At 42.3% G+C, this 23,062-nt stretch overlaps 1 protein-coding gene across 1 annotated transcript in view; it reads right to left on the reverse strand.

The window, feature by feature from the left end:
• Positions 1-288: 288 nt before the first annotated feature.
• Positions 289-23,062, reverse strand: part of phlpp1 (PH domain and leucine rich repeat protein phosphatase 1) — a 44,768-nt gene continuing 21,994 nt past the window's right edge. Inside the window, exons 2-17 of the mRNA XM_085377642.1 lie at positions 14,499-14,695; positions 13,221-13,346; positions 12,273-12,421; positions 9,443-9,589; positions 7,965-8,192; positions 6,979-7,181; positions 6,571-6,631; positions 5,854-5,949; positions 5,043-5,198; positions 4,535-4,735; positions 3,637-3,799; positions 3,410-3,540; positions 3,015-3,128; positions 2,458-2,652; positions 2,121-2,349; positions 289-1,992 (exon numbers count right to left, since the gene is read on the reverse strand). Of these exons, the coding sequence (XP_085233768.1) occupies positions 673-1,992; positions 2,121-2,349; positions 2,458-2,652; positions 3,015-3,128; positions 3,410-3,540; positions 3,637-3,799; positions 4,535-4,735; positions 5,043-5,198; positions 5,854-5,949; positions 6,571-6,631; positions 6,979-7,181; positions 7,965-8,192; positions 9,443-9,589; positions 12,273-12,421; positions 13,221-13,346; positions 14,499-14,695 (3,716 nt within the window). The 3' untranslated portion in view covers positions 289-672. The remainder of the gene's footprint in view (positions 1,993-2,120; positions 2,350-2,457; positions 2,653-3,014; positions 3,129-3,409; positions 3,541-3,636; positions 3,800-4,534; positions 4,736-5,042; positions 5,199-5,853; positions 5,950-6,570; positions 6,632-6,978; positions 7,182-7,964; positions 8,193-9,442; positions 9,590-12,272; positions 12,422-13,220; positions 13,347-14,498; positions 14,696-23,062) is intronic.

A 23,062-nucleotide genomic window follows, 5' to 3' on the forward strand; every position in this document is an offset into this window, starting at 1 on the left:
GTTAGTATTGAAAATTTCTACAAAAAAATTTCTATGCCATTTTATAGGCCAAGAGCCATGATTTACTGAAGAAATACAGTATTGTAAGTGCCCTATCTACAACAGTTCGATGTGGTATTATTGGTGTACCATTCAACATAGTTCACTGATAATAAAAAGATTATGTGTCTCTGCTTTTAAAAAGTTCTTCCAGAAACTTCACTGCTTTCACATTAAAAGATATGGTAAGTTCTTTAAAAAACAAACAAACAAACCATTGAATTGTTATTTATATTAACAAGTGTTGTGGCAAGCTAATGCTATAGCAAAGAGACTAGTGTTGATTACATACTCAGCTGGTTGTCTAATGTAAAAAATAAATGTTCCACAGTCTGTGAGAAGGGCACGACCATGGACACTTGGAGCTGCGTCCATAGGCTTTTCAAGAGGATTGAGTATCATTAAAGGGCTCATTTGCTTGTTTTATTCTATAACTGGAGCGGGTTACAGTGCATTTCTCTCCAATGACAGGGCTGCGTGGAGAAGAGAGACTACACAGAAAAAGCTTGATGAAACTTTTCAGTGTGCATTTTACAGCCTCTCGCCGAATCTCATTTGTTTGTGTCCATGTGTAGGAAAATCAGACCAGTTTAGTTCATGTAAAGAAGATGAGGCCAAAGTTGGTACTGCTGTTCAGAGAGGGGTGTCATAGTAGTCTGTGGGTTGATCTGTCCCAGCAGGCTTCTGCTGTTTCTGCTGATGCTGCTTCATGATTTCCTTCACCTCTTCCTCCAGCTCGGGTGGGATGATGAACTGGTCGTCTGGGTCAGGTTGGGCTGGAGCTGTGAAGTAACCCCCGGACTTCTTGGAGGGAGCATCAGCAGCCACCTCAATAAGGTTGTGGCTCTTTTCCTGCTGTGCCACGGACCCATTAACCCTTCTCTTGCCTGCTAGCTTCCCTCCATCCCCGCATCCCACTCCAGCTCCCGGCCATGACTCATCCCTTTCAAGCCCGTTCTCAGCCTCCCCTTGGCTCATGTCAATCCCCTCCTCTAGGGGCTCTGGGGTGCACGGTGGTGGAGGAGGTGGGGGAAGTGTGAGCAGGTTGCGTTCCTGACTGGAGGATGAGGGTACCGGTGTTTTGGGTGATGAGGACAAGCAGGACTGTGCTTTCAGGCAGTGAACATCTGCCTCTACTTCCACACGGCTACCGTTAGAGAAAACCCCAGCGATGGGCTCTTCATCCTCGCTGTCCAGCCCGTTGTCAGAAAGGGCGCTGGAGAAAGTGGCACTAGAGAGCTGCCTCTGAAAGGAGTGTGCTAAGCAGGCAGGGTGGAGGGCACAGCAGCTTCGGGATGAAGGCAGCTCTGAACCCGGGAAAAGATAGTGGCAGGGCTGGGTACTTGTGTGAGCCTGCTGGTGCTGTAGAGGCAGCAAGTGGGCCTGATGGTGCAAGTGAAGGTGAGGGTGGTGGGACTGCTCTTGCAGTAGGACCAAGGAACTCTGTGGAGGCTCGTCCGATGAGGCGGTAGAGCCCACCTCACTGCTCATCTCACTGGTGCTAATCTCACTGCTAATTTCACTACAGGAGGAGGGGGGAACAGGGAGGGAGCCGTCTGAGGGTCTCTCCTTGATGGCAGAGGACGATGGAGGATAAGGTCCCAAGCCTGGACTGGGAGGTGGCTGGGGAGGGTCAGAACAACAGCAGGAACAGCAGTCTTCACTCACATTGAGCTGCACAACGACGGCGCTGAGGCTGTCGGTGCAGCCGTAGCCCTGCGCCAATGTGCAAAGCTTTTTAGCAGCAGCCAGGCCATCGGGGACATTCCGAACAGCTTCCACCGCCTCTGTGGGGGACACAGCATCCCACAGGCCACGGCTACCGAGAATGAAGAACTCATCCTGAGGGGTTAGAGTGACTGTCTGCACATAGGGACAAGGGATGACAGAAGGGTAGAGGAAGGAGTAGCCCATGATTCGTGTAGAATCAGTTACACCGTTCACTTTGTTGTCCTGTGGAGAAAAGAAAAAAGAAAGAGATACAAATCAATAGTGTTCAGGCAGGATGCAAGTAATACTGCATTTACATGAATGTACTTTACACCAATTTTTCAGTACTCTGAAAAAAAAAAGATCTCTACCTCAGTGATGATAGCTTTGTGCTGCCTGATCCTGCGGTATTCCTCCTCCAGCCCTACATTGTGAAGGAGTGACAGAGACAACGGCTTTCCATCACGGCACAGAATGGCCTGGCACTTTCCCACATTAGCAGCCGTGAGGGTGAAGCAGCCACCAGGGTCAGTGGGGTCATGGCGAATGTGACACAGCGCTGCCGAGCCACCCAGTTTCTGTCCTGCAGTTCCAAGCTTCCTGCAAGGGTGGAAGAAGGAAAGACGGGAAGAGGATGAGGTTTTTGAGGCAGAAATTAGAAATTTGTTACACACAGTGAAGACGAGGCATGTAGAATCTATTGCAAACCTTTGCATGACAAGGAAGGTGTTGGTCATATAGTCCTCTTCGCTCTTTGTCTTGTGAATTTCTTCCGCCAGCACATCATTCATTGTGCACTGCAGGAGGTAGGGCACTTCCACATTCCTGTCTCCATCAAACACACCATACAGAGCTTCACGACTCCCACAGAAGCTGTTTACCGAAAGGGCAGCAACACAGAGTCTGAAAGAGGAAAGAATGAGAGCTCTTAGGACCACAACTCCCCTGTGCAACTATTTATCATGTCACTCCATATGCTATGCATAAGCAATGCCTTAAATGACTCCTTTGACTGTAAAGCAGAACCTTGATATAGAAGACTTGCCATCAGAACGCACTTTCAAATGCTGAATTAGCAATTTAGTCCACACAGGATGTGAATGTACACAGTTCTTGCTTTCAACGAGCACCGCTTTAACATTTCCTTCATTTGAGTCGCACGGCTTTAACGATGTGCACTCTCAAGAGGTTGCGATTAGTGCAGCTTCAACGGGCGAGTGTGGTGGTGCTGGTTGTCATTTCATCATTGATTGAATTGTGCTTACTTGTTCTTGACGCCCGAGGCCTCTGTGTAACCATGACTCCACACAGCAGGCCCACCAGACGCCTCACTCGATGAAAAGGTCGGAGGTGGATCAATACGGAAGCAGCGAATATTGCTAAAAACAAGAAAACGCAAACAAGGTCAAATTCACCGCACTGTTTTGGGGGCAAAGAGAAACGAAAACCACTTGAAGTATTTCTAACAGCCATACGTGAAATAAAATACTAAACATACATCATGTGGTAACTCAGATTCCCTGTATGCAAAGTACAAATTGAAGCCACATTAACGGGACTATGATGGCGCATATAAAACAAACAAAAAAAAACTGCAGGACTAAATACACCCCCCCCCCCAAAACAAAAAACAAAAACAAAAAAAAAAACCCAGACATACTTTAGCTGCTCAAGAGTCTTGTGGTCCAGGTTTAGGCGAGGGTTTCCAGTGAGGTCCAGCTCCTGGAGCTTTGGGGGTAGATTCTCTGGTAGAGTGATCTCACTCAGCTCATTACAGCTCAGGTCCACACACTGACAACAACAAAGAGCAGATGTCAATACTCGCACAAATGCACATGCATTACAAAGTCAGGGCATCAAAGATATGCATTATTGCCCCTGACTTACTTTCATCTCCATCAGCTGCATGACCTCAGGAAAGACTTCAATGGCATTAGAGTGGGCTATGAGTGTGTGCATTCGCCGGCAGTTCATAATGGTGGTGGGGACAGTCTTCAGCATGTTGCCACTCAGGTCCACCTCCTCCAGCTCCTCCAGCTTAGCCATTTTACTGAAAGATCAGAGAGAGCAGTAGGTGAAGTCAAGTGTGTAAAATAGTACTGAAACAATCAATTGCTTAGTCAAAAGACAAATCCCCCCCCAGTACAAATGGCATACTGATCCCGGTTGTGGCAGTCATCTGACCTTCACCTTGCGTGTGTTAAGTTAGTGACATCATACCGATCCCAGAGCAGAAATGGTACATGTGAAAACATTGAGCCACACGTCTTAATCTCTGGATTCAGGTGTTTTCGGTTCTATTGCAACAGGTGTACAACATCAAGCACGTAAGTCATCCAGTCTGACTTGACAGAAAATTTCTTTGAGAATGGGTCGTTCTAAAGAGCTCACTGAATTCAAGCAAGGCACTGCAATAGGATGTTTAATTGCAACAAGTCAGTTGGTGAAAGTTCTTTGTTCCTATATCACTACCAGATACTTACTCGACTGTAAGTGGTGTTATTGCAAAGTGCAAGTGTTTAGGAACAACAGCAACTAAGAGCATGCAACGTTGTGGATTAGGGTGCATAAAAATCTTTAAAAATGTAGTGCTGACTCAATGACTGCAGAGTCCCCAACGTCCTATGGCATTAGCATCAGCTCAAAAACTGTGCACAGGCATCACTATAGCATCGGCATATATGGGTGAGAAGTTTGTGTGTAGGTAGGCGTCACATTGCTTTTGTGCATATATGACAGAGATTAAGGAAAGGAATAAGTCCCCTTTAACATATGACTTTTTTACCTGGCTGGGAAAGTCTGGAGATGGTTGTAGGCCATGTGCAAAACTCGTAGGTGTGTATGGCCTGTTAGCATGGGTACACACTTGTCTGTCAGTCGGTTATTGGTCAGGTAGAATTCCTGCAGGATGCTGTGGCTTTCCTCTGACAGACTGGATGGTGGCAGGTGCTCCAGCTTATTAGCTGATGCATTTACGCATCGTAAGCTGAAAGGAGAAAAAAAAAATCTCCTTCAGAGAGGGACAGACAACACTGAGGTGATTCATTTTAATTGCAAACTACTCCATAAATTCTTACTTAATACTTCACTGCAAAAAACATGTCCTTCTACAGACTGATTGTTTTTTATTTGCCTGTCATCCTTGCCCTTGGTGGTCTTGTCCTTCACAGGAAACTCCTAATTAGAATTTCTGTGCTTTATCTTCATCTACCTGCACTGTCCCTACATTTAATCTTCTTGTCAGGTGAACATTAGTCAAAGAAAAATCACTTTCAGCTGATAATAAATGCTACCTGTCAGATTTGAGGAACAGGTTGCAGGGCAACTCAACCAGTTGATTGTGCTGTACATCCAAAACCTCCAGCAGAGGGCGCTCAACTCTTTCAGGCAGCTTCTGCAGCTGGTTATGTCCAGCACTGAGCTTCCTCAGACTGTTGCTGCATAACAACCTGCAGCAAGAAGAATATATAGATGGTTAGGTCACTGCTAGAAGATTAAAGACAAACAGGAAGGGCCTCGTAAAAACGTGTAAAAAAAAGTGTTGCACAGTGATAGCTAGATGGCTATATAGATGAAGATAGATCGATAGACTGGTTGGTAAATAGATAAGGTGACACTTTTTTTCCACACCGGTCCTTGAACGACTGTAACCGGGGAAGCCTGAAACAGTATTAAAAATGACAATAGTGCAGAAGGATGATGACAGTATGGATAAGAATGGGAGAAAAAAAATATATCAAAAAATAGCAGTGCCTCTAGTGGAGCCCGCGGCTGAAATTCATCATCCTGACACTTATTGGGTAAAAAATAAATCTACAGACAATGAGGGGGCCAGAGGTAGAGAGAGAGAGGAAGAAAGAGAAAAGGAGTGGAGCAAGTTTGACACAGCCGATGTAAGACATAGAAAAGACGAAGAGGTGCAACTCAACTGACCTTCTAAAAGGGTACATAAAGGAGAAGATAATGGATGGATGCTGCGGAGGTTAAAGGCTATCTGTGTGATTTATGAGGCCTTTTGGGGGATAAATGACAGGCCAGCAAAGGGCAGGGGGAATAATGCAGTATTGTACAGCATTTACAGGTTTTGCTGTGTGAGGCACTCACCGTGCTGGTAGCTCAGCAATGAGGTTGTGGCTCGCGTCCAGGACTTCCAGTTTCTTAGCTTCACATAGCCAGTCTGGCAAGGACTCCATATGGTTCCTGAGGGAAGAGAAGGAGAGACGATGATGATGAATCCTAGCCGTCTGCAACGCTCCATATATTAAACTTCAGCTTTGGTTTGTTTGTTTACATTTTACTATCTTTCAGATTCAGTTTACCAAAAGATAAACAGCTAAACAAAAGATTAAAAAAAAGATAAATACAACTTTTAAAAGATGCGATCTTTCTTAAGTGTGACAGTCTCGTGGACAATGCCCTTTTAAGAAGTTAAAGACAAAGTGAATAGAAGTAAGCTCTGTGTGACTTATGGGTGAATTCTTTAACACTAGCATTTTGATTTAAAGGTATTGGAAAGTGCAGTGATTAGTTCATGCATTTTATTGACTACAGCTACAGTAAGTACAGAAGGTCAGGATTAGCATGGTTAAAAATGACCTCTCTAAGTTTATATTTCACTCCACTTGCAGAGACCGTGTATTTCCTAATTTTGTGTAGTTGCACAATCTTTAAAGCATCACACTGAACAACTGCTGCCCTTCCGCTCTTGTAGGGCAGATGTACTGTAAATAAGATGCATTTACTTTCAGAAGGAACTTCCAAATATTTCTGTTTTATTTATTCATTTTTTAAATTCATGTACATTTCTGGAATTTCTCTCACCTCGAGATATCCATGTAACTCAGATTGGAGGGCACAGGGCTGACATCTAGCTGTCGGAGCTCTGTAGGGAGAAATCCAAACACATTAACTTACAGCAAGGACAGACAAGGTCTCCTACAAAGGTCTATTATAAATGCAGGTAAATGGAAAATGGGGGAAGCATTAGGCAGGGGAGGATGGTGATGACATGTTAGAGAGGGATGATGTGAGACTGCTGCACTGATGAGGATTAAGGGTGTATGCAGACGAACATGGAAGTAATATATATAAAAACATGGTGATGTCTTTGAGGTGTTACATATCCACACATACACACACATACATTATGTGTTGAAATTCAGAAAAGAAAGATACAAATCGGTGATCTCAGTTTAGAAATGTGTGAGGTCACAGTAAAGCCAAACTCACCATTGTTGGAGGCGTAGATGCCTTTGAGCAAGCAGCCCTTAGCCTTCAGGCTGGTGATGTGGTTCCTCTCGCAGTGAAGCACCTCCAGCCTGGGGAAGACCGAGGCATCCAGCTCCGTCAGCCTGTTATCCCTCACGTCCAGCTGGGTCACGTGCCTCAGTAGGTCAGGCTCGTCCGGCACCATGATGGAGATTTTATTCAACCTGACAAGAGGAGGCATGAAGGAGGCAAAGGTTCATCCAAGTGCACAGACTTTGGCCTTTACAGCAGGGAACATGCCTAGGGTGACTGCTGATATATTGTGCAGTTTGTTTAGTAGTCTGGTCCTGAGTGTTAACAGTTTATCTTGAATTGTTCAAGCGCTCAATCGATAAGAACCCAAGAATGAATAAGAGATAAAAGAAGCATAAATATGTGACTTTGGTCCAGAACTGGCTCTGCTCAGTTTAGCTGGATTAAAAAGTTTACAAAATTTTCCAGCCTTAAGAACAACTTCAAAACCGCCGAAAGGAGCTTTTTAAATTTATTAAACTGAAATTTCTTTTCAGAACATCAAATCATTCATAACTGCACTTCCTTGTTAAGAAAGCAGAGTTTCACAATGTTGTATGAAATGTAAACTCATCAGTGACACCGAGTGATCTTTGTCCAAAAATGTGTTAATGCTGGACAGAAAACAACTAATTTACAAACCCCGGCCAAGAAAAGTAAGAAAAAGTAAAGTATTAACTGTAAAATAGTGCAAGTCACACCAGCTCTGCACTTTTTCAGACAACGGGAGACGCGGTAGGCAAATGATTTCCCCGTTTTGTGCTGTCTGGCAATCTGCTTGTGTTTTGGCCTTCTCCTTTTATTTTTGTTTTCTAGTATTTACGCGTGTGTGCATGTTCTCAGTGTCACATGTAACCCTGGGACAAACTCTTAGGACATGCTGTTCTCGTCTTCATAGTGAATAAATGGGTAATAATTTGGACACCATGTCATACCTTAGGTCGATGTGTTTGACATGGAGCAGTCTGAAATTCTGCAGGGTAAGAGTCTCTAGGTGGTTGCCAGCCATGCAGAGCTTCTCCATGGAGGACAGCCGCTCCAGCACCTGGGGCACGTGGTTGAACTGATTGAAGGAAAGGCCCAAGTAACTCAGCCTCTGCAAGGAACCCAGCTCATTGGGCAGTTCATTTAAGCTGTTTCCATCCAGTAGGAATGTCTGCAAACTGAGACAAATACATGTGATTAGACAGTTGGCATAATTAATGAAAGATCACACAGATCACACAGAAAGACCACAATTGTATTTCTATATATAGTTAGTGTGCTTGTTGTGACATGTTGTATCAAGCAGGACTAACAAAACAATTGCCATTTCCAAAACTCAGTGAACTTGATGCCCAGTAGATGGCAGTAGCTGCATAAATGCACTACTGGCCACTTCAGGAATTTACAGGTATGCTAGATAATTTCCAGAGATTAATTTCTTATGTGCAAACATACCTGTAGGTTTTGAAGAAAGGCTGAGTTAAAGGACCTCTATTATTACCCAGACTGCAAGTGTTGCCCTAGTTACTAGACTGATTCCCGTAATCCCTAAATTCAAAGTGGAGTAAAATCGACCAAACGTGCAAGGATTTTGAAGGTCAAAGTCCTGACTTTATTTTTTAAGTATATGTTTTGTCACTGCTTTAAAGAGCCAGTAATGGGGCTTTTTTCTACAGCGAATGACTAGTAATGGAAAGAAAAGGAGAAAAAAGTGCCATTGAGCTAACAACATTACCTATGTTCCATCCTCTTCAAAATGCTGGCTCAGAATTATGAAATTTTGTACAGCCAAAAAAAGTATTTCTTGGAAACGTAAGTAGCTTGGAATTTTAAAAAAAAAAACTTAAGGTGTTCACCAAAACAAGAGACGGACAAAACGGCATTCATAACAAATCTGCTCAATAATATAGTAAAAGACTCTGGGAACACTCGAGAACTACAGCAAAAACCACAGAATCACATGTACAGCTTATGGTGTTTTCTTATATGTTGGAAGTAGGAATGTATATATCATTGTGGTTGCCATGTCACGTGACTGTTGCCAGGTAACTTTCAGATTTGACTATGGAAATGCTTGAAGAGGTTGGTCTACGAAAAGGTTCATTAGTTAAACTCAAATGGCATCTATGCAAGTAAGCTTTGCCCCAAGTCAGAAGCTTCGGTTCTGTACAGAACAGAGTTGGGCAATTCCCAAGGACTTAGTGCACTGCCACTGCTGTGCATATAGTTAACAAGCAAGGTAAACACAAAAAGCAAAACCAAAAGTAAAAAAAATCCTTCTGAACTAGAACTCAGATATATTCATGTTCTGACTCTATAAAATATTTTGATTTTACAGTCATGATGACTACCGTTGGTTTTCAAGTTTTGGTAAAAAAAACAAACAAAAAAACTTCTGTGTTCTCAGTATGTTCTTCTTTTTACTTACTTGGTCATGGCACCCACAGAGCTGGGGACAGAGGCCAAGTAGTTACAGCTGAGGTTGACCTCTGTCAGAGTGGGTATGTCGCAGATAGCCAGGGGGAACTGGCCAAGGTGGTTGTTGGAGAGATTGAGGCTCCGAAGACGAGAAAATCTAGAGACAGTGAATAAAAGTATTAACGAAAAGACAAGGGTGATTGAAAAGTGTGGTTTCATCCTGTTAGTTTTGCAAGAGAGAAAAATCTATACATCTCAACTAAGTGTAGTTTACCCATGCTTTTTAATTAAAGTGAGCACAGAGTGAGATTCAACACACCCATAAACAAACCCTTCCTTCATAGTACAGCTAAACCTTCACGTTTGAATGTTTAGCAAACAAACACAGCAAAGACGCCTGTTGTACGTTTAAACACCAGTGACCAGTGGCTTTCAGCGTGCTGGCCCTTTGGCAGATCAGTGACCTTCACAGGAGTTGGCTCGCTCTGTCTTTATTTATCTATTTACACACATGCCGACACACGCATGCGACCTGCTATCATCTATCACGGAGAGCTCAGCTAGGCATCTGGAGATGAGAAGCGTGCCATATTAGCATCGCACGCTGGAGCAGCTGCTAACAGTGGCACTTGATTTTCCGCGCTATACACACACAGGTTACACACACAGTATATCACAGTGATATGGGGGGGCAGCCAGCCTAGACGTCGGGTTATTGATTAGAGTGACGGAGAATTTCCAGCTGAGGGTGACTCCTGCAGGCAGGGGATGCGGAGCATGTGGGAAAATGTCATTCCACCATTAAATCAGCCCCTGCAATCTGCTGAGTAACGCTCACACCCCCTCCTCACAGTCCCTACGCGTCTTTGTCATGCTGTGACATTCTGTCTTCTCATGTTACTCTGCTTTGACCTTACTTACATTCTTATTTATTTAAAGCAGCACTAATTATTTTTAAAAAGCCAGTGAAGCAACTGTTTGCAATATGTTTTTGCTAAAAGTCGTGTCCTCAAAGAGAATTATCAGTTTATACAGTTAGCTATTTATACGTTTAATTATATGTTTGCTACTCATTAGCAGGAGCGCACCAGTTGGAACTTTAATCCGGTCACTTGGCCTTTCATCGCTTCATTTCAATGACTTTTATGTCCTTCATAACTCGATAAGCTATCATAAATATGTAAATAAAAAAGGCCAAAGGTTCAATGAAATTCATGGAACATCAGCCATTCCCCTCAGTGAGTGGTAACCTCTGTCTCAAAAAGAGATGCATGCTGGGAAGGCAGTCCCATGCCAGAGGAGAGCGCTAGTATCCGAGACAACTGATTATGCATATCTGATTGGCAAATCACCCACCAGTTAGTATTTGGCCAGAAAGAAAATAGAAAGGGGCGGAGGGGGGAGGAGCCATGAGGCAGGTTCACGTTCATTGGTCTTGGAAAATTAAAAGACACTATAATATAACCCCACATCAGATGTCAGAGAAAAGCTAGTGTTTATACAGAAACCAAAACAGACTCTCACACAACAGTCCACACAAAAACATACACACACCCACATTCATAGAGGCTGCATACAGAGTATTATTGTTCTTGAGCCCAGCTTTTTGGACTTCAGTCTCTCTGGGGAAAGCGACTACTCGAGTAACTCTGCTGCGCGGTTCTGTTAGAACCTCTCTATTTTCAGCTAACTATTCATCTCTTTCTCATTACTGACCTCATTTTCTGTCATGCTGGGTCAAATGCGGATGAGCCTACTTAGATTTGGCAGGGCTAAATTGATGTCTCTCACTTGACCAGCAGGGGAGCTGTGTTTCACTCAATTATTAAAACTAGCTATTTTCCCTTCACATCATCTTTTTTTAAATATTAGTCATTATGCCAGGGATTAAAAAAAAAAAAAGATGACTCAAAAAAATGACTGTGGTAGGAAAACATAAAATCCTGACCTCATTCATTCACAATATTCTATCAAGAAGACACAAAAGGGAGCAAGATCATAGATGCAGAGCTACACACACGCGCGGATTCCTTTAGTGCAGCCATGTTAAAATGAAGGAACACGCCATACTATATCAAGACTCTGTATGCGCTGACCCCAAATCAGTAGCCTGCAGCCACTATTTCTGTTGCATGCAACACGCAAGCAGCTCTCACGTACACTGACACTCCACACAGCTAACACATACTCAGGCACCAGATTCACACTATTCAAATGGTAACAATTTTATGGTAATCTTCTCCACAGAGAGACGTTGAAACAAGTGTGCAAATATATTAATTTGTAAATGCATAAGTGCACATACACACGTGGAGACACATATACAGCATCTTGGCTGTGGTCTTTAATCTGCGACCATGATAAGCATGCAGCAGATGGTGCCCACAGAGAGAAAGAGCGAGGGAGGCCAGGCACATTAAAAGCTTCCCTGCAGACACTTCTACCCTTCTGGGCTCTGGGCTGATTTGGCCTAGCCTGGTACAGCCCTGGCTAGCCTCTTTGGTCCCTATGTGCCAATGGCCCCAGTCCTAGACTGCTCAGGTCGATGGCTTGCAAATTGCAGGCAAAAGCTAAAGCTTTCCAAAACCAGCCAGCCGTGACTTGCTGTTCCCACTGAAGCCTCACTGTGTCGGTGTCTTGTCTCCTCCATATTGTACAAAAGCCTATCTCGACTCCAGCTGTTGTTAAGTTACACTAAGCTTTTGTAAACCATATCTTTCTTTAGTTCTCATCTTGCCCGAGCCGGCCCATCCAGACCACCTCCTCAACCTATTGTGAATCTTCAGGTCTGTTATTTCATTCACAGGTGTGTTTACAGTAGTCTTATAATGGCACTGTACCTCTGCAGCTGCTGCAGCCGCTGATCTGCAGGCAGGAAGTTGTGTTTTAGGTTGAGGTGGGTCAGGTCGTGGCTATAAAAGAGATTGGGAGGAAGATGCTCCAGACTGCAGCAGGACAAATCAACTGAGTGGATTCTCTGGGACACCATCTAAAAAAGAGGTGGAGTGGAAAGCAAAGAAGAGAGGAGAGCAGAGGTAACAGGGAGAGAAAAAGAATGTGGAGTTAAAAAGGATTACCCCGACCACATAAGACTGTACTGGTTCATGATGTCTTTGTAGCCTGCTGATAGGGGCTCAAATGTCATTCAGAGGCAATCTTCTTAGGATTAGAGAGTCAGAAGAAGTCAAGGGACAGTCCAACAGCTTGGTAACCTGACATCACGAGTTATAACATTGGGTAATCTAGTTAACTGCAGGTGTAGAGAGTAGTTAGTCTGTGTCCATTTGATAAGTCGGTTTCAAAGAAACGTGGATATATAAACCGAAACGACATCTGTCATGTTGGAGGAGAAAGTCTACTGTCTGTGAACGGCAGCCTTTCAGAGTTGACTTAGCTAGAGGCTCAGCAGTCGTCACTGCAGCACGTGCCGCTTCTATCCAGGCTTCTATTCTGAGTGGCCCTCAGGGCGCTGGTGACATGCATGTCCCTGTTAATATTTAGAAAAGAGGTTTTCTGGCTATGGCCTACTTGAGTTCAAATGAGAGAGAGGAGAGAGCCATCAGTGGTGTTTATGTGTGTGAGAGCACCCAGACAGGTTATAGAGTACAGACTGCACAGCAGTGAAATATGTGCAGTTTTAACTTCACCGGGTTCATACGACAGCGGCATTGTGGTGGGTGTAATGCAGTTGAGCGTGTTGTAACGTACAGTGCAGCTGACCCAAAAGTAGTGCCCAGGGAGTATATGCTCCTCCTTTTCTTTCTCGAACTCTTTTGCCCACACAATACCTTGGCAGCGTGTCTTTGCCAGCGCAGGTGCTCCGTGAAGCTGTCAAAGCTGACATAGTAGGTTTGACTCTGAGGCCCTGCTGAGCTGAAGGCCAAACAATGATTGTGCTTCTTCACCTCCTCCACCTGGAGACAGACACACACAATAATGTCACTGGAGTGTAAAATACTGACATCCCTTATCCACTTCTGAATATAAATCAAAGAGCTCATCTTTAGGCATCAGAAAAGAAAAGTGAAAGGAAAACATGAAACACGGAGGCCTACATAGGTTAGTTCTCTCATATATATATATATATATATATATATATATATATATATATATATATATATATATATATATATATATATATATATATATATATATATATATATATAAAAGGACTTCAGTTGAAACAAATAACACACTAAATGTCTGCAGGCTAGTCAGATTCAGTCACCTGTAAAAAAGAGAAAAAGCACGCACGTTCGTATAATGAAATAACACACACACGTGACTGACATTAGAAACAAAACGTGTGCATGTGAAATTGTTTTTCAGTCATCCACAGTCACATACTCCAGCAGGCTCGGTGAATGGCTGACTACTTATGTTGTTTGAACAGAATACTAGCAGGCGTACACGCAAACTCACTATAGACAAACACAGAGAAACAGAAAAGAGGGTTGACTCGAGGTCAATGTGTTGTGTGTGAAATGTTTAAAAACTGGGCGTGGTGACACACTGAGTGTTCTTTGTATCAGGCAGACAAGCAGATAAGGCTTTTCAGAGGAGCCCTTAGAGCTTGTTTAGCAGATACACACATGCGCACATAAAGCAATAAATGGATAAAGGTCACTTTTGGGAAGGCAATTTAAAACGCTACAGTGACATAAAGCTGTTTTAACGCTATACTGATCCATTACACTAAATATTAAAGTGTGTCTCGACTCCAAATTAGAAAAGAAGAAAAAAAACACACATCAGTGCTTTAGCCCTGGCTTGCACAATTCCTGTCTGACCTTGAGAGCTAAAATGAACAAAGCAGGAAGCAGTATTTGATGTCAAACTAAAGGTGACATTTCATCAAGGACAAACTTGCCTGCACAGGGAGGCATTTGAAGAGGGTAATAACATTGACTTTATCAGGTCATTCTCTGATGATATCATGTTATAGGTTTATGATCCGAGGCATAAACTATATAACATCACCATAAAAAGACCAGGGTAAAAGAGGGAGAAAAGAAAATGATTATGTGACAACAGTAACACCCTGCCATGGTGTGACTTTTACATACTTTTCCTCCAATGAGGGGCAGGATGTGCATCTTCCCTGTCTGGCTCTCCTTCACAGAGGAGACGATGAGGCAAGTGCCGCACAGGATGACCTGGCGTCTGGTCCAGCGGTTGACTGGTAGTTGAAGCTTCCCTTTCCGAACGTTGTAGGTTCCAGACAGCTGGACCCTCTCTGAGCTCTCGATGCTCTGGGGCTTCCCTGAAACAGAGAAAGAAATGTTTTGTCCAGTTAGCACTGCAGACTTGACGTGAATACAGATTAGACAGAATCAGTTACTGCTGCAGTTAGAATCCACGTGAAACCACTGAAGAAACTTTTCGAAAATCAGAGAAAGTTAGGGTAGTGAAGACAGCTATACAACACCACTCAAAAGCATATACTTTCATGGGTCACTTTGTTTGGTACACCATGCATTTAAGCATGCAGACATGGTCAAGATGTGCAAGCTCACACTAAGAATTGATAAGAAATCAGATTTAATTAATAATGGATTGGATTTATATAGCGCTTTTCAAGGCACCCAAAGCGCTTTACAATGCCACTATTCATTCACTCTCGCATTGACACACTGGTGGAGGCAAGCTACGGTTGTAGCCACAGCTGCCCTGGCTACAACCATCGGCCCCACACTGGTGGAGGCAAGCTACGGTTGTAGCCACAGCTGCCCTGGGGCAGACTGACAGAAGCGAGGCTGCCATATCGCGCCATCGGCCCCTCTAGCCAACACCAGAAGGCGGTAGGGTAAAGTGTCTTGCCCAAGGACACAACGACCAGGACAGAGAGCCCGGGGATCGAACCGGCGACCTTCCGGTTACAGATACGCTTCCCAACCCCCTGAGCCACGGTCACCCCCAGTTGACTATGTTGACTATGAACTTAGCGAGGTTGCAGGTGCCAGATGGGCTAGTCTGAGTATTTCAGGAACTTCTGATCTATTGGGATTTTCTCACACAGCCATCTGTAGGGTTTACAGAAAATGGTCCAAAGGAGAGAAAATATCCAGGAAGCAGCAGTTCTTTTGGCCTCGTTCATGCCAGAGGTCAGAAGAGCTTGGCCTGAACTCTTTAAGCTGAAAGGAACGAGAAGTAGCTTAAAGAGAAGTAACTTAAATAACCAACCGAGGAATGCAGAAGCATCAATGAATGCACAATGTGTCAAACCTTGAAGCAGCAGAAGACTCTACTGGGTGCCACTAAGAACATTAAAATGAGGCTACAATTCGCATAGGCTGACCTGAAATTCGATAACATCCATCCATTCGCTTCCGCTTATCCTTTTCAGGGTCGCGGGGGGCGCTGGACAGGTCGCCAGTCTGTCGCAGGGCTAACACATAGGGACAGACAACCATTCACACTCACATTCACTCGCACATTCACACCTAGTGGCAATTTGGATTATCCAATTAACCTATCCCCACAAATTCGATAACAGAAGACTGGAAAACATCGCCTGGTCTGATAAGCCTTGATTTTTGTTGCAACATTCAGATCGTAGGGTCAGAGTTGTCTGGTACGAGCAAGGCATAGTGAAAGTTTCCCATGAATATAAAGCACAAGTCAAACCCAGCAAACAGGCTTTAACCGTTCTACTGATTATTTGAGTCTATATTTTGTTATAACAGTGCTCTGTGCTAAAAGCTCACAATGACACTGGGCTCTGCACTCTGGACAAGTCACTGTCTGTTGCAGGGCTAATACGGTGAGACATTCATGTTCGCAAGTTTACACCTACGGTCACCTGACCACTGCGCCACCAAGCTGTCAAGATGTCACTCAAAAACCAAGCAAAAAAAACAAACAAACAAAAAACAGGAACCCGATGAACATTCAGGCAGCTCAAAATTGACAATATTTATCCGGCTCGCCAAAGAGAGCTAACATCACGATGCAGGCTTAGCATGAAGTCTAAACATATTACACACAACTTTCGCCATTGGATGCTTTGCTTTAGACTGAGAAGTGAATAGTCCAGATTTGCATTCAAAACAGTGCAGCCCACTCTCAAATTCAACCCCAGGTAAACCTCTTTTAAAATGATGCTTTTACAATATCTGGGTCTCATTTATTCAGTTTCACCCGTCTGTCTGCCTTTCCCCCTTGCATGCATCTCTCACTTCACTGCTAGCCTGCCAAACCTGACAGTCAGGCTGCTTATCAGGCGTTCTGTCAGCCAGGCTGTGTTATCGTTCTGTCTAAACATCTACCTGCTTTCTGTCTACCTCCACCTCCGCAAAAATCTCCCTGGGCTGGCGTGTGCTGTCCTCCTCCCCTCTATCATCTCGCCTTTCTATCTGTCCAACTTGCCTGCCTTTGGATTTCCCCCTTGCTATCTGCAGCTTCAATGTTTTGCTTTCGCAGCATGTTTAACCTCATTGCTTTCTAATTTGGCTAAGAGATTTGTGGCATGGCGCAAGAAGTTTTCCTTTCCAAGCGACAGATGGTCATAGAAAAATGTCTTTTGTCCTGTGGCTCGCTCTAAACTATCCACATCTTTCTTGTGGCGTCTCCTTCACACATTATTCACTTCCTTCTAAACGCTAAGCAAAGCAGGGGCTGGGGAGGTGCAGTGGAGAGTTAATGGAAGAAAGAGTCAGTATGGTAAGCAAGTGAGAACTTGCACACACTCTCATGGCTTTAAATAATTCAGGTCTTTCACATGCAGATTGTATCTTGTGTGGCACTGCATGAGCTGGCGTAGTTAAGACGACGGTCACGAGAATACATACACATTTTAATCTGATGATTATCGGATTATCTTGCGAGAGATGCAGAGTTTCAAACCGACCCAGGATATTTATTTATTTATTTATTTATTGAAATTAGCAAAGCGCCTGAGCCCTAACATCTCCTCAGTGGTGCAAGCTAATCTTGTGCTCACAGCAGAATCAATAGTCTCGTTTGCAAAAGGATATTTGCTCTGACAGAATGCTGAGTATGTAACACAAAACACTGTTGTTAAATGTCAATTACGAGTCGTGCATAACTATAGTGGAGAGCTGTATCGGTATTCTTAAAACTACAGGGCGGCTGACAGAGGGCAAGGCTCTAAAGAAGTTTAAGATAAGAAATGAAGGAGCAGCTCGATTTTAAAGAGAAGAAAAACTTCTGTGAGCAAAATATGAAGTGAAACATGGTAAACACACGCCACGTTTGCAGCTTAACACACACTTCAGAAATGACAGAAATATGTATTAAGCAGAAAAAAAATCTATTTATGTGCATATTATGAGTCATATCGGGTCTGTGGTTCTAGGCAAAAAAGATGACTCTTACTGTTTTATGTGAAGATCTGCCGGTAACAACAGCTTAAACAAGGTTTATACTGTGCACAAAGCTCATTATGATCAAAAGGATTTGTTTGTTTATTGTCCAGTGTATATGACAATATGTTTAACATTTCTTTCAGAATTTCTCTCAGTGCTCTGGCAGCCAGTTTTGACTTCACAGTAGGCATTAAAAGCTGAAAGCCTATTGGTGCGAATAAATGTGCTTTAATTAGCTTAAAAGATGTGAAAGGATATATGTAACATTCTTTTTCTGTTTTCTTACTTTAGGTTAATGCATTAATCCAATTAGGTAATTACCAATATTTTCCAAATATGTGAATAAGCGATTAGCTATCTCTGTACGTTTTAAATTATTCAAATCCTCACAGGCATTTTTTTAACCAAATATGTAATATCATGAATCTGGCATCTGTACTACGTCGCACTCAGCCTGAGATGGTGAATTCGAGATTCAAGGAGATTTTGTGTTAAGTGTAGTGCTTAAATTTATTAGACCAACTGTCATAAAAACAAGAAACACACAAATGTACTTTCTATTTAAAAATAATAATAATAATGTGCTTTACTTTTTAAAAAAAAAAGTAAGATCCATTACAGAAACAAAAAATGTCAGTGAGCAATACTGTTAATTTAGGGCAGCTGTAGCAAAAACCTTACATTGGTGGTGGTTAATAGATTTATTAAGAACTGTAGGTGCTGTTAAAATAATATATATCTGTTAAAAACAAAAACTCAACAAACTGTCTTTGTGACATTTCATGCTTGAGAATAAGGCATAAGTGAACATCACTGGATGTTCTGTTTTTGTCATTCATGCTGCCTTCAAAAAGAAAAAAAAAAAACACAAACTGTTCCCTCTGTGCAACCCCCCCCCACAACCCCCACTGTTGATCTCCACACTCATTTAATTGTACTTCTGAAACAAGTGGAGTGTGAAAGGAGCAAATGAAACTGAAGGTTTTATCTCTCTTTAAAGAGACATTATTACCATCCACTTTGCAGGAAACACCATTAATGATTTGTATTATTGTGACTACGTGTATAAAGTATTTTAGGTACAGACAAGAAAATACCAGACACTAGGAAAGCGGTCCCTTTCCCTTTTTATTCTTTTCACAGATTTGGAACATCATTCCTGTTGCATATAATTGCATATAATGATATTGCATGCGCAGCTTCAAATAAGTCAACAAGTCGTCTTGGCAAGACAAGACACGACAAGCCAAACACTTGTTTATACCTTGATCGCATTTCTAAATCCTAATGCCTCATTCACATATCTGAGAGGAAATAAAAGTCTATTACATTTTGCAAAGTTGGTTTCCAATTTAACTTTAGTCCAGTCGAGTGGCGCACACAAATACATTCACAAGGCAACAGACAAATATAACAGGTGTCTACTTTCAATTTCAACTTGTAATAAATGGTTCGGATAAGCGAGGTAAACAGTAGATACGCGTTTCCATTAAGAGGAAACGTGGGGAAGGGGAAGATTGGATAAGGAACTGAACTGATAACGTAAAGATATATTTAACAACTTAAAAGACTGAAATTTTAAGTTAAACTAAGACTGTTACTGTACATAGTTACTATCAGGTTGGTATCTGTGTTTACTTAACTCGACTACTGTACCTGCTTGAAACATATAAAAATGATCCAAATGCCATCCATGAACAGACAGAAAACCCAACTGAGGTACTGAAACAGGCTGGATACAACTTTCTCTTCCAACCTGCTGGCTGGCAGAGGTTACTAGCAGGAACATGTTTTCATGACAGAGCTTATGAGGAGAATGTGTTGCATTAAACAAATTATTCACAAGCTTTTAGCCTCAATATGTCACATGAGCATAGTCTTACTATTTTTAGGTCTTTTGTTGGAGCATGCTCTCTCCCACACAAGCATATGTGCACACATGCACTCATACACCCCACTCCTCCTCCTACTCTTATCCTCGCTGACATAAACACACACACACACACACACACACACACACACACACACACACACACACACACACACACACACACACACACACACACAGACAGTGTGACAGTGACAGTGATTAACCATCTTCATGCGTGCATCCATCCAATTCTGACCCAAAATCAGAAAGTGTTTTTTTTCCCTCATAAGGAGAAGAATACAGTCAGCTTGAGTGGGCTGGTTTTGTGCTAAGTTTGATAGCTACTCCTGTACTGACAATGCCGTTTACAACCATCTCACATGGACGTGGGATGACTGGATGGAAGTACATTTCAGTCTAGCCATGGGAATGCACAACGTAGGAAACAGAGAAATGGGTGCGACTCTGACGTGAGCATCCTGTTTACAGAGGTAGATCAGAGAAAACCAGGGTCTTTTCCTGGTTTTTGTAGGGGAAGGAAGTTATAGGAGGCATCTGTCATTATTCCAAATGCATGAACCACATCCCACTTGCAGTGAAAACATGATAAACAACGATGGGTGTTACTCAAGGTGGTTAGCTATCCCGTATTATATGGCCAATGCATAAGACTGTGAATTTGAAAAATAATAGTCAGGCTCTTTAAGGTGGGTGTGCTCATGTTCAGAAGTCAGTCTATTCCTAGCCCTACTGTATGTAGGAGCTGGAGTAGTACAGTTTGTGTGTGTGTGTTGGTATCTAAAGATGGTTTCCTTCCTTTTCCCCAGGCTCAGGAAATAACAGTTTCCCTTCCACATTAGGCTCAAATATTCAAGTGTGTGCACCACTACTGCTTTAACACAAACATAAATATGCACAGACTCACAGGATGAAAGAACAAACGGCACTATTAGAAACCTGACTTTCTCTCAATGTTGAAAATCTTACTTCTGCAAAAGCTTACAAGTACACTCTGAAATCTGCAACTCAATTAGATTTTTCACTAGAAGCTATTCAATTCATCGGTTTCTGAGACGGCCATATATTTATTTATGTGGTATACGATGCAATGGAAAGAAATAGCACAGCTTATCCAATTTTGCATAATGTGCTAAGCATTTGCATACTTCCCCATAGTTTTATTGCTTCTCTATGTAAGAATAACTTTCTTCCTGTAAGCCCTTGTGGGCTCGGCACCTCTGAGTATAGTTAAAAAAAATTAATCATTAGTAAAAATACTTGTTCTGCTTTTACTGTACACACAAATGAGTCCCTAGAATCCAATTGCAATACTTGGAAAAAAAATAAAACACATATAAAAACACCGCTGGTTAATTTCTTCTTAAAGAACACTTCTCTCTATTTTTGACTGCACAATCTTCCAGTAAATTCCAGCTCCAAGAAGCCTTTGAAAATCCTGTACATCCTAAAAATACTGAAACAGTCAGAGCGAGAGTTAGCCTGCAAAGGCAAATTTTGGTCAAATAATGGTCCCACTAGTCTTGCGTCCCAATGATTTGAAATGCAATCACTGATAAGAGAGAGAAAATATCCAGATGACAAAATTATACACGCCAAAGACCATTTTAGTCTACTGCTATGGTAGCACTTCCACTTCTTCAGTTCATTTCAGGACTTCAGCCCTGTGAAACACACATTAATGTTTAATTTAAGATTAAGCACGAAGATGTAACAGCTACTACTGACACTGAGGACCTTGCCCTCTCTGAATACAGACATCTATATTGTATGATATCTACCAGCAAAGTATATAGTTTTTTGGGCAATAACGTCCAGTGACATGAAATAAAGAGCCCTGAGCTGACTCTGGCGCACTAGAAAATCTGACTACTGATGCCCTGATGTCCCCGTCATCCGTCATTGTTAGCAATCAGTCAACTAGGCCAGCCTCTCTACATCCATCTCCTATTTAACAGATCAACACTTCTTTCTTGTGGATCTTCTCGGTAATAATAAGAATACAACCTGACATCAGCACACTATCTGTAAAGGACTGGGCATGCCATACCGTAGGGCATCAATGACCCACATAAGTCACAACCGAGCATGAGCTTGTAAAGACACACTTGTTTATTAGAAGCAATGACCAATCCAATTTAATGACTGGCAAGACTCTGGTGATATATAAATGCTTCCAAGTCAGTATATATATATATATTGCTTCTTTAAATGCAACCAAAATGAATCATATAAATATTTAACTGCATAGAAAACCGACTAAAAGAGACTTTGATGAGATGTCTTATACATTTACAAAAAGGAAACTGGAGTTGAGAGGAGTTGTTGGAGATGTAAAACAGTAACGTCAGCTGTTACTCTCCAACACAAAATAGATGCTTCTGCTTCAAACATATACAAACACAATAAGTCAAAATATACCTACTCAAAGGTGACTTGTCTCAGGCAAGAGAGTGATATTTGTCCTACATTTTACTTGCTGTGTCCCTCAGTCTGAGTCTTGCTATTCCTTTCTTTATTTCTTCAGCAGTACTCCTTCTCTGTGGAAGACTTGAGGTGATTACTCAGATGAAAAGTGACAGGCAGTGGTTGATGAGCCATGCTCGAAGGTGGCAAAAGCCATCACGGGTGACAGACTGCTTGCTGTATTCATGTTAATACTCCACATTTTCCCTTACATTACATTTTTACCTCTCTGTACCTTTCAGAGATATACACAGGCTGAACTGTGAATGTGCGGTAGTGATAAAAAACAACATAGTGCACAATGGAAATTTTTAGGAAGGTCTCAAGCCCGTTTAAACCGCACAGTTTCATCGTTTTTGTAATGAGTAACCCTTAATTTGTAACTTCGTAATCCTACAAACCGCTCTTTAAAACTTTCCAGATGTTACTGCACAAACCGGTCCAAACAGACAGAAGGGATTGCTTTGGCCTCAGGGACTAAAGAGGTGTTGATGTGTGAAATGTGTCAAGCTGTCCTTTGTGTAAAAAGTGATAAGGAGATGAGGTGGATGTTTGCATGGGAAATAAGTGTTCCTGCATTATCACTGCGTGACACTAAATTTGCACAAGTGCTTAGAGTTGGGCAAATACAGCATCTGTGTATTCTTACTTACTTTGTGCTGAGCATGAATGTTCTAAATTTCCCTGTTGTCTTAGGGCTCAAGTCTGAATAATTTAAACTTTTAAAGGGAGGCAAAGTTTAATAAAATGTTCAAGGGTCAAAATATGAAACTGTTAAGAATTTAGTTTTTGTTAGATGAGGAAAAAAAGATCCTCCCTCAGCATCATGTACATTATGCAAATGTTATCAGCGTAACATACTAAACTAATAGGATAAACCTTAAAAATATTACACATTCTCAATATTAACATGTTAGCGTCGTGAGCCTGTTGAGATATGAGGCCAATA

This window comes from Diplotaxodon limnothrissa, linkage group LG18, assembly GCF_057381915.1.
Source record: "Diplotaxodon limnothrissa isolate DT_005_m linkage group LG18, D_limnothrissa_male_GT1.1, whole genome shotgun sequence".
Lineage (NCBI taxonomy): Eukaryota > Metazoa > Chordata > Actinopteri > Cichliformes > Cichlidae > Diplotaxodon > Diplotaxodon limnothrissa.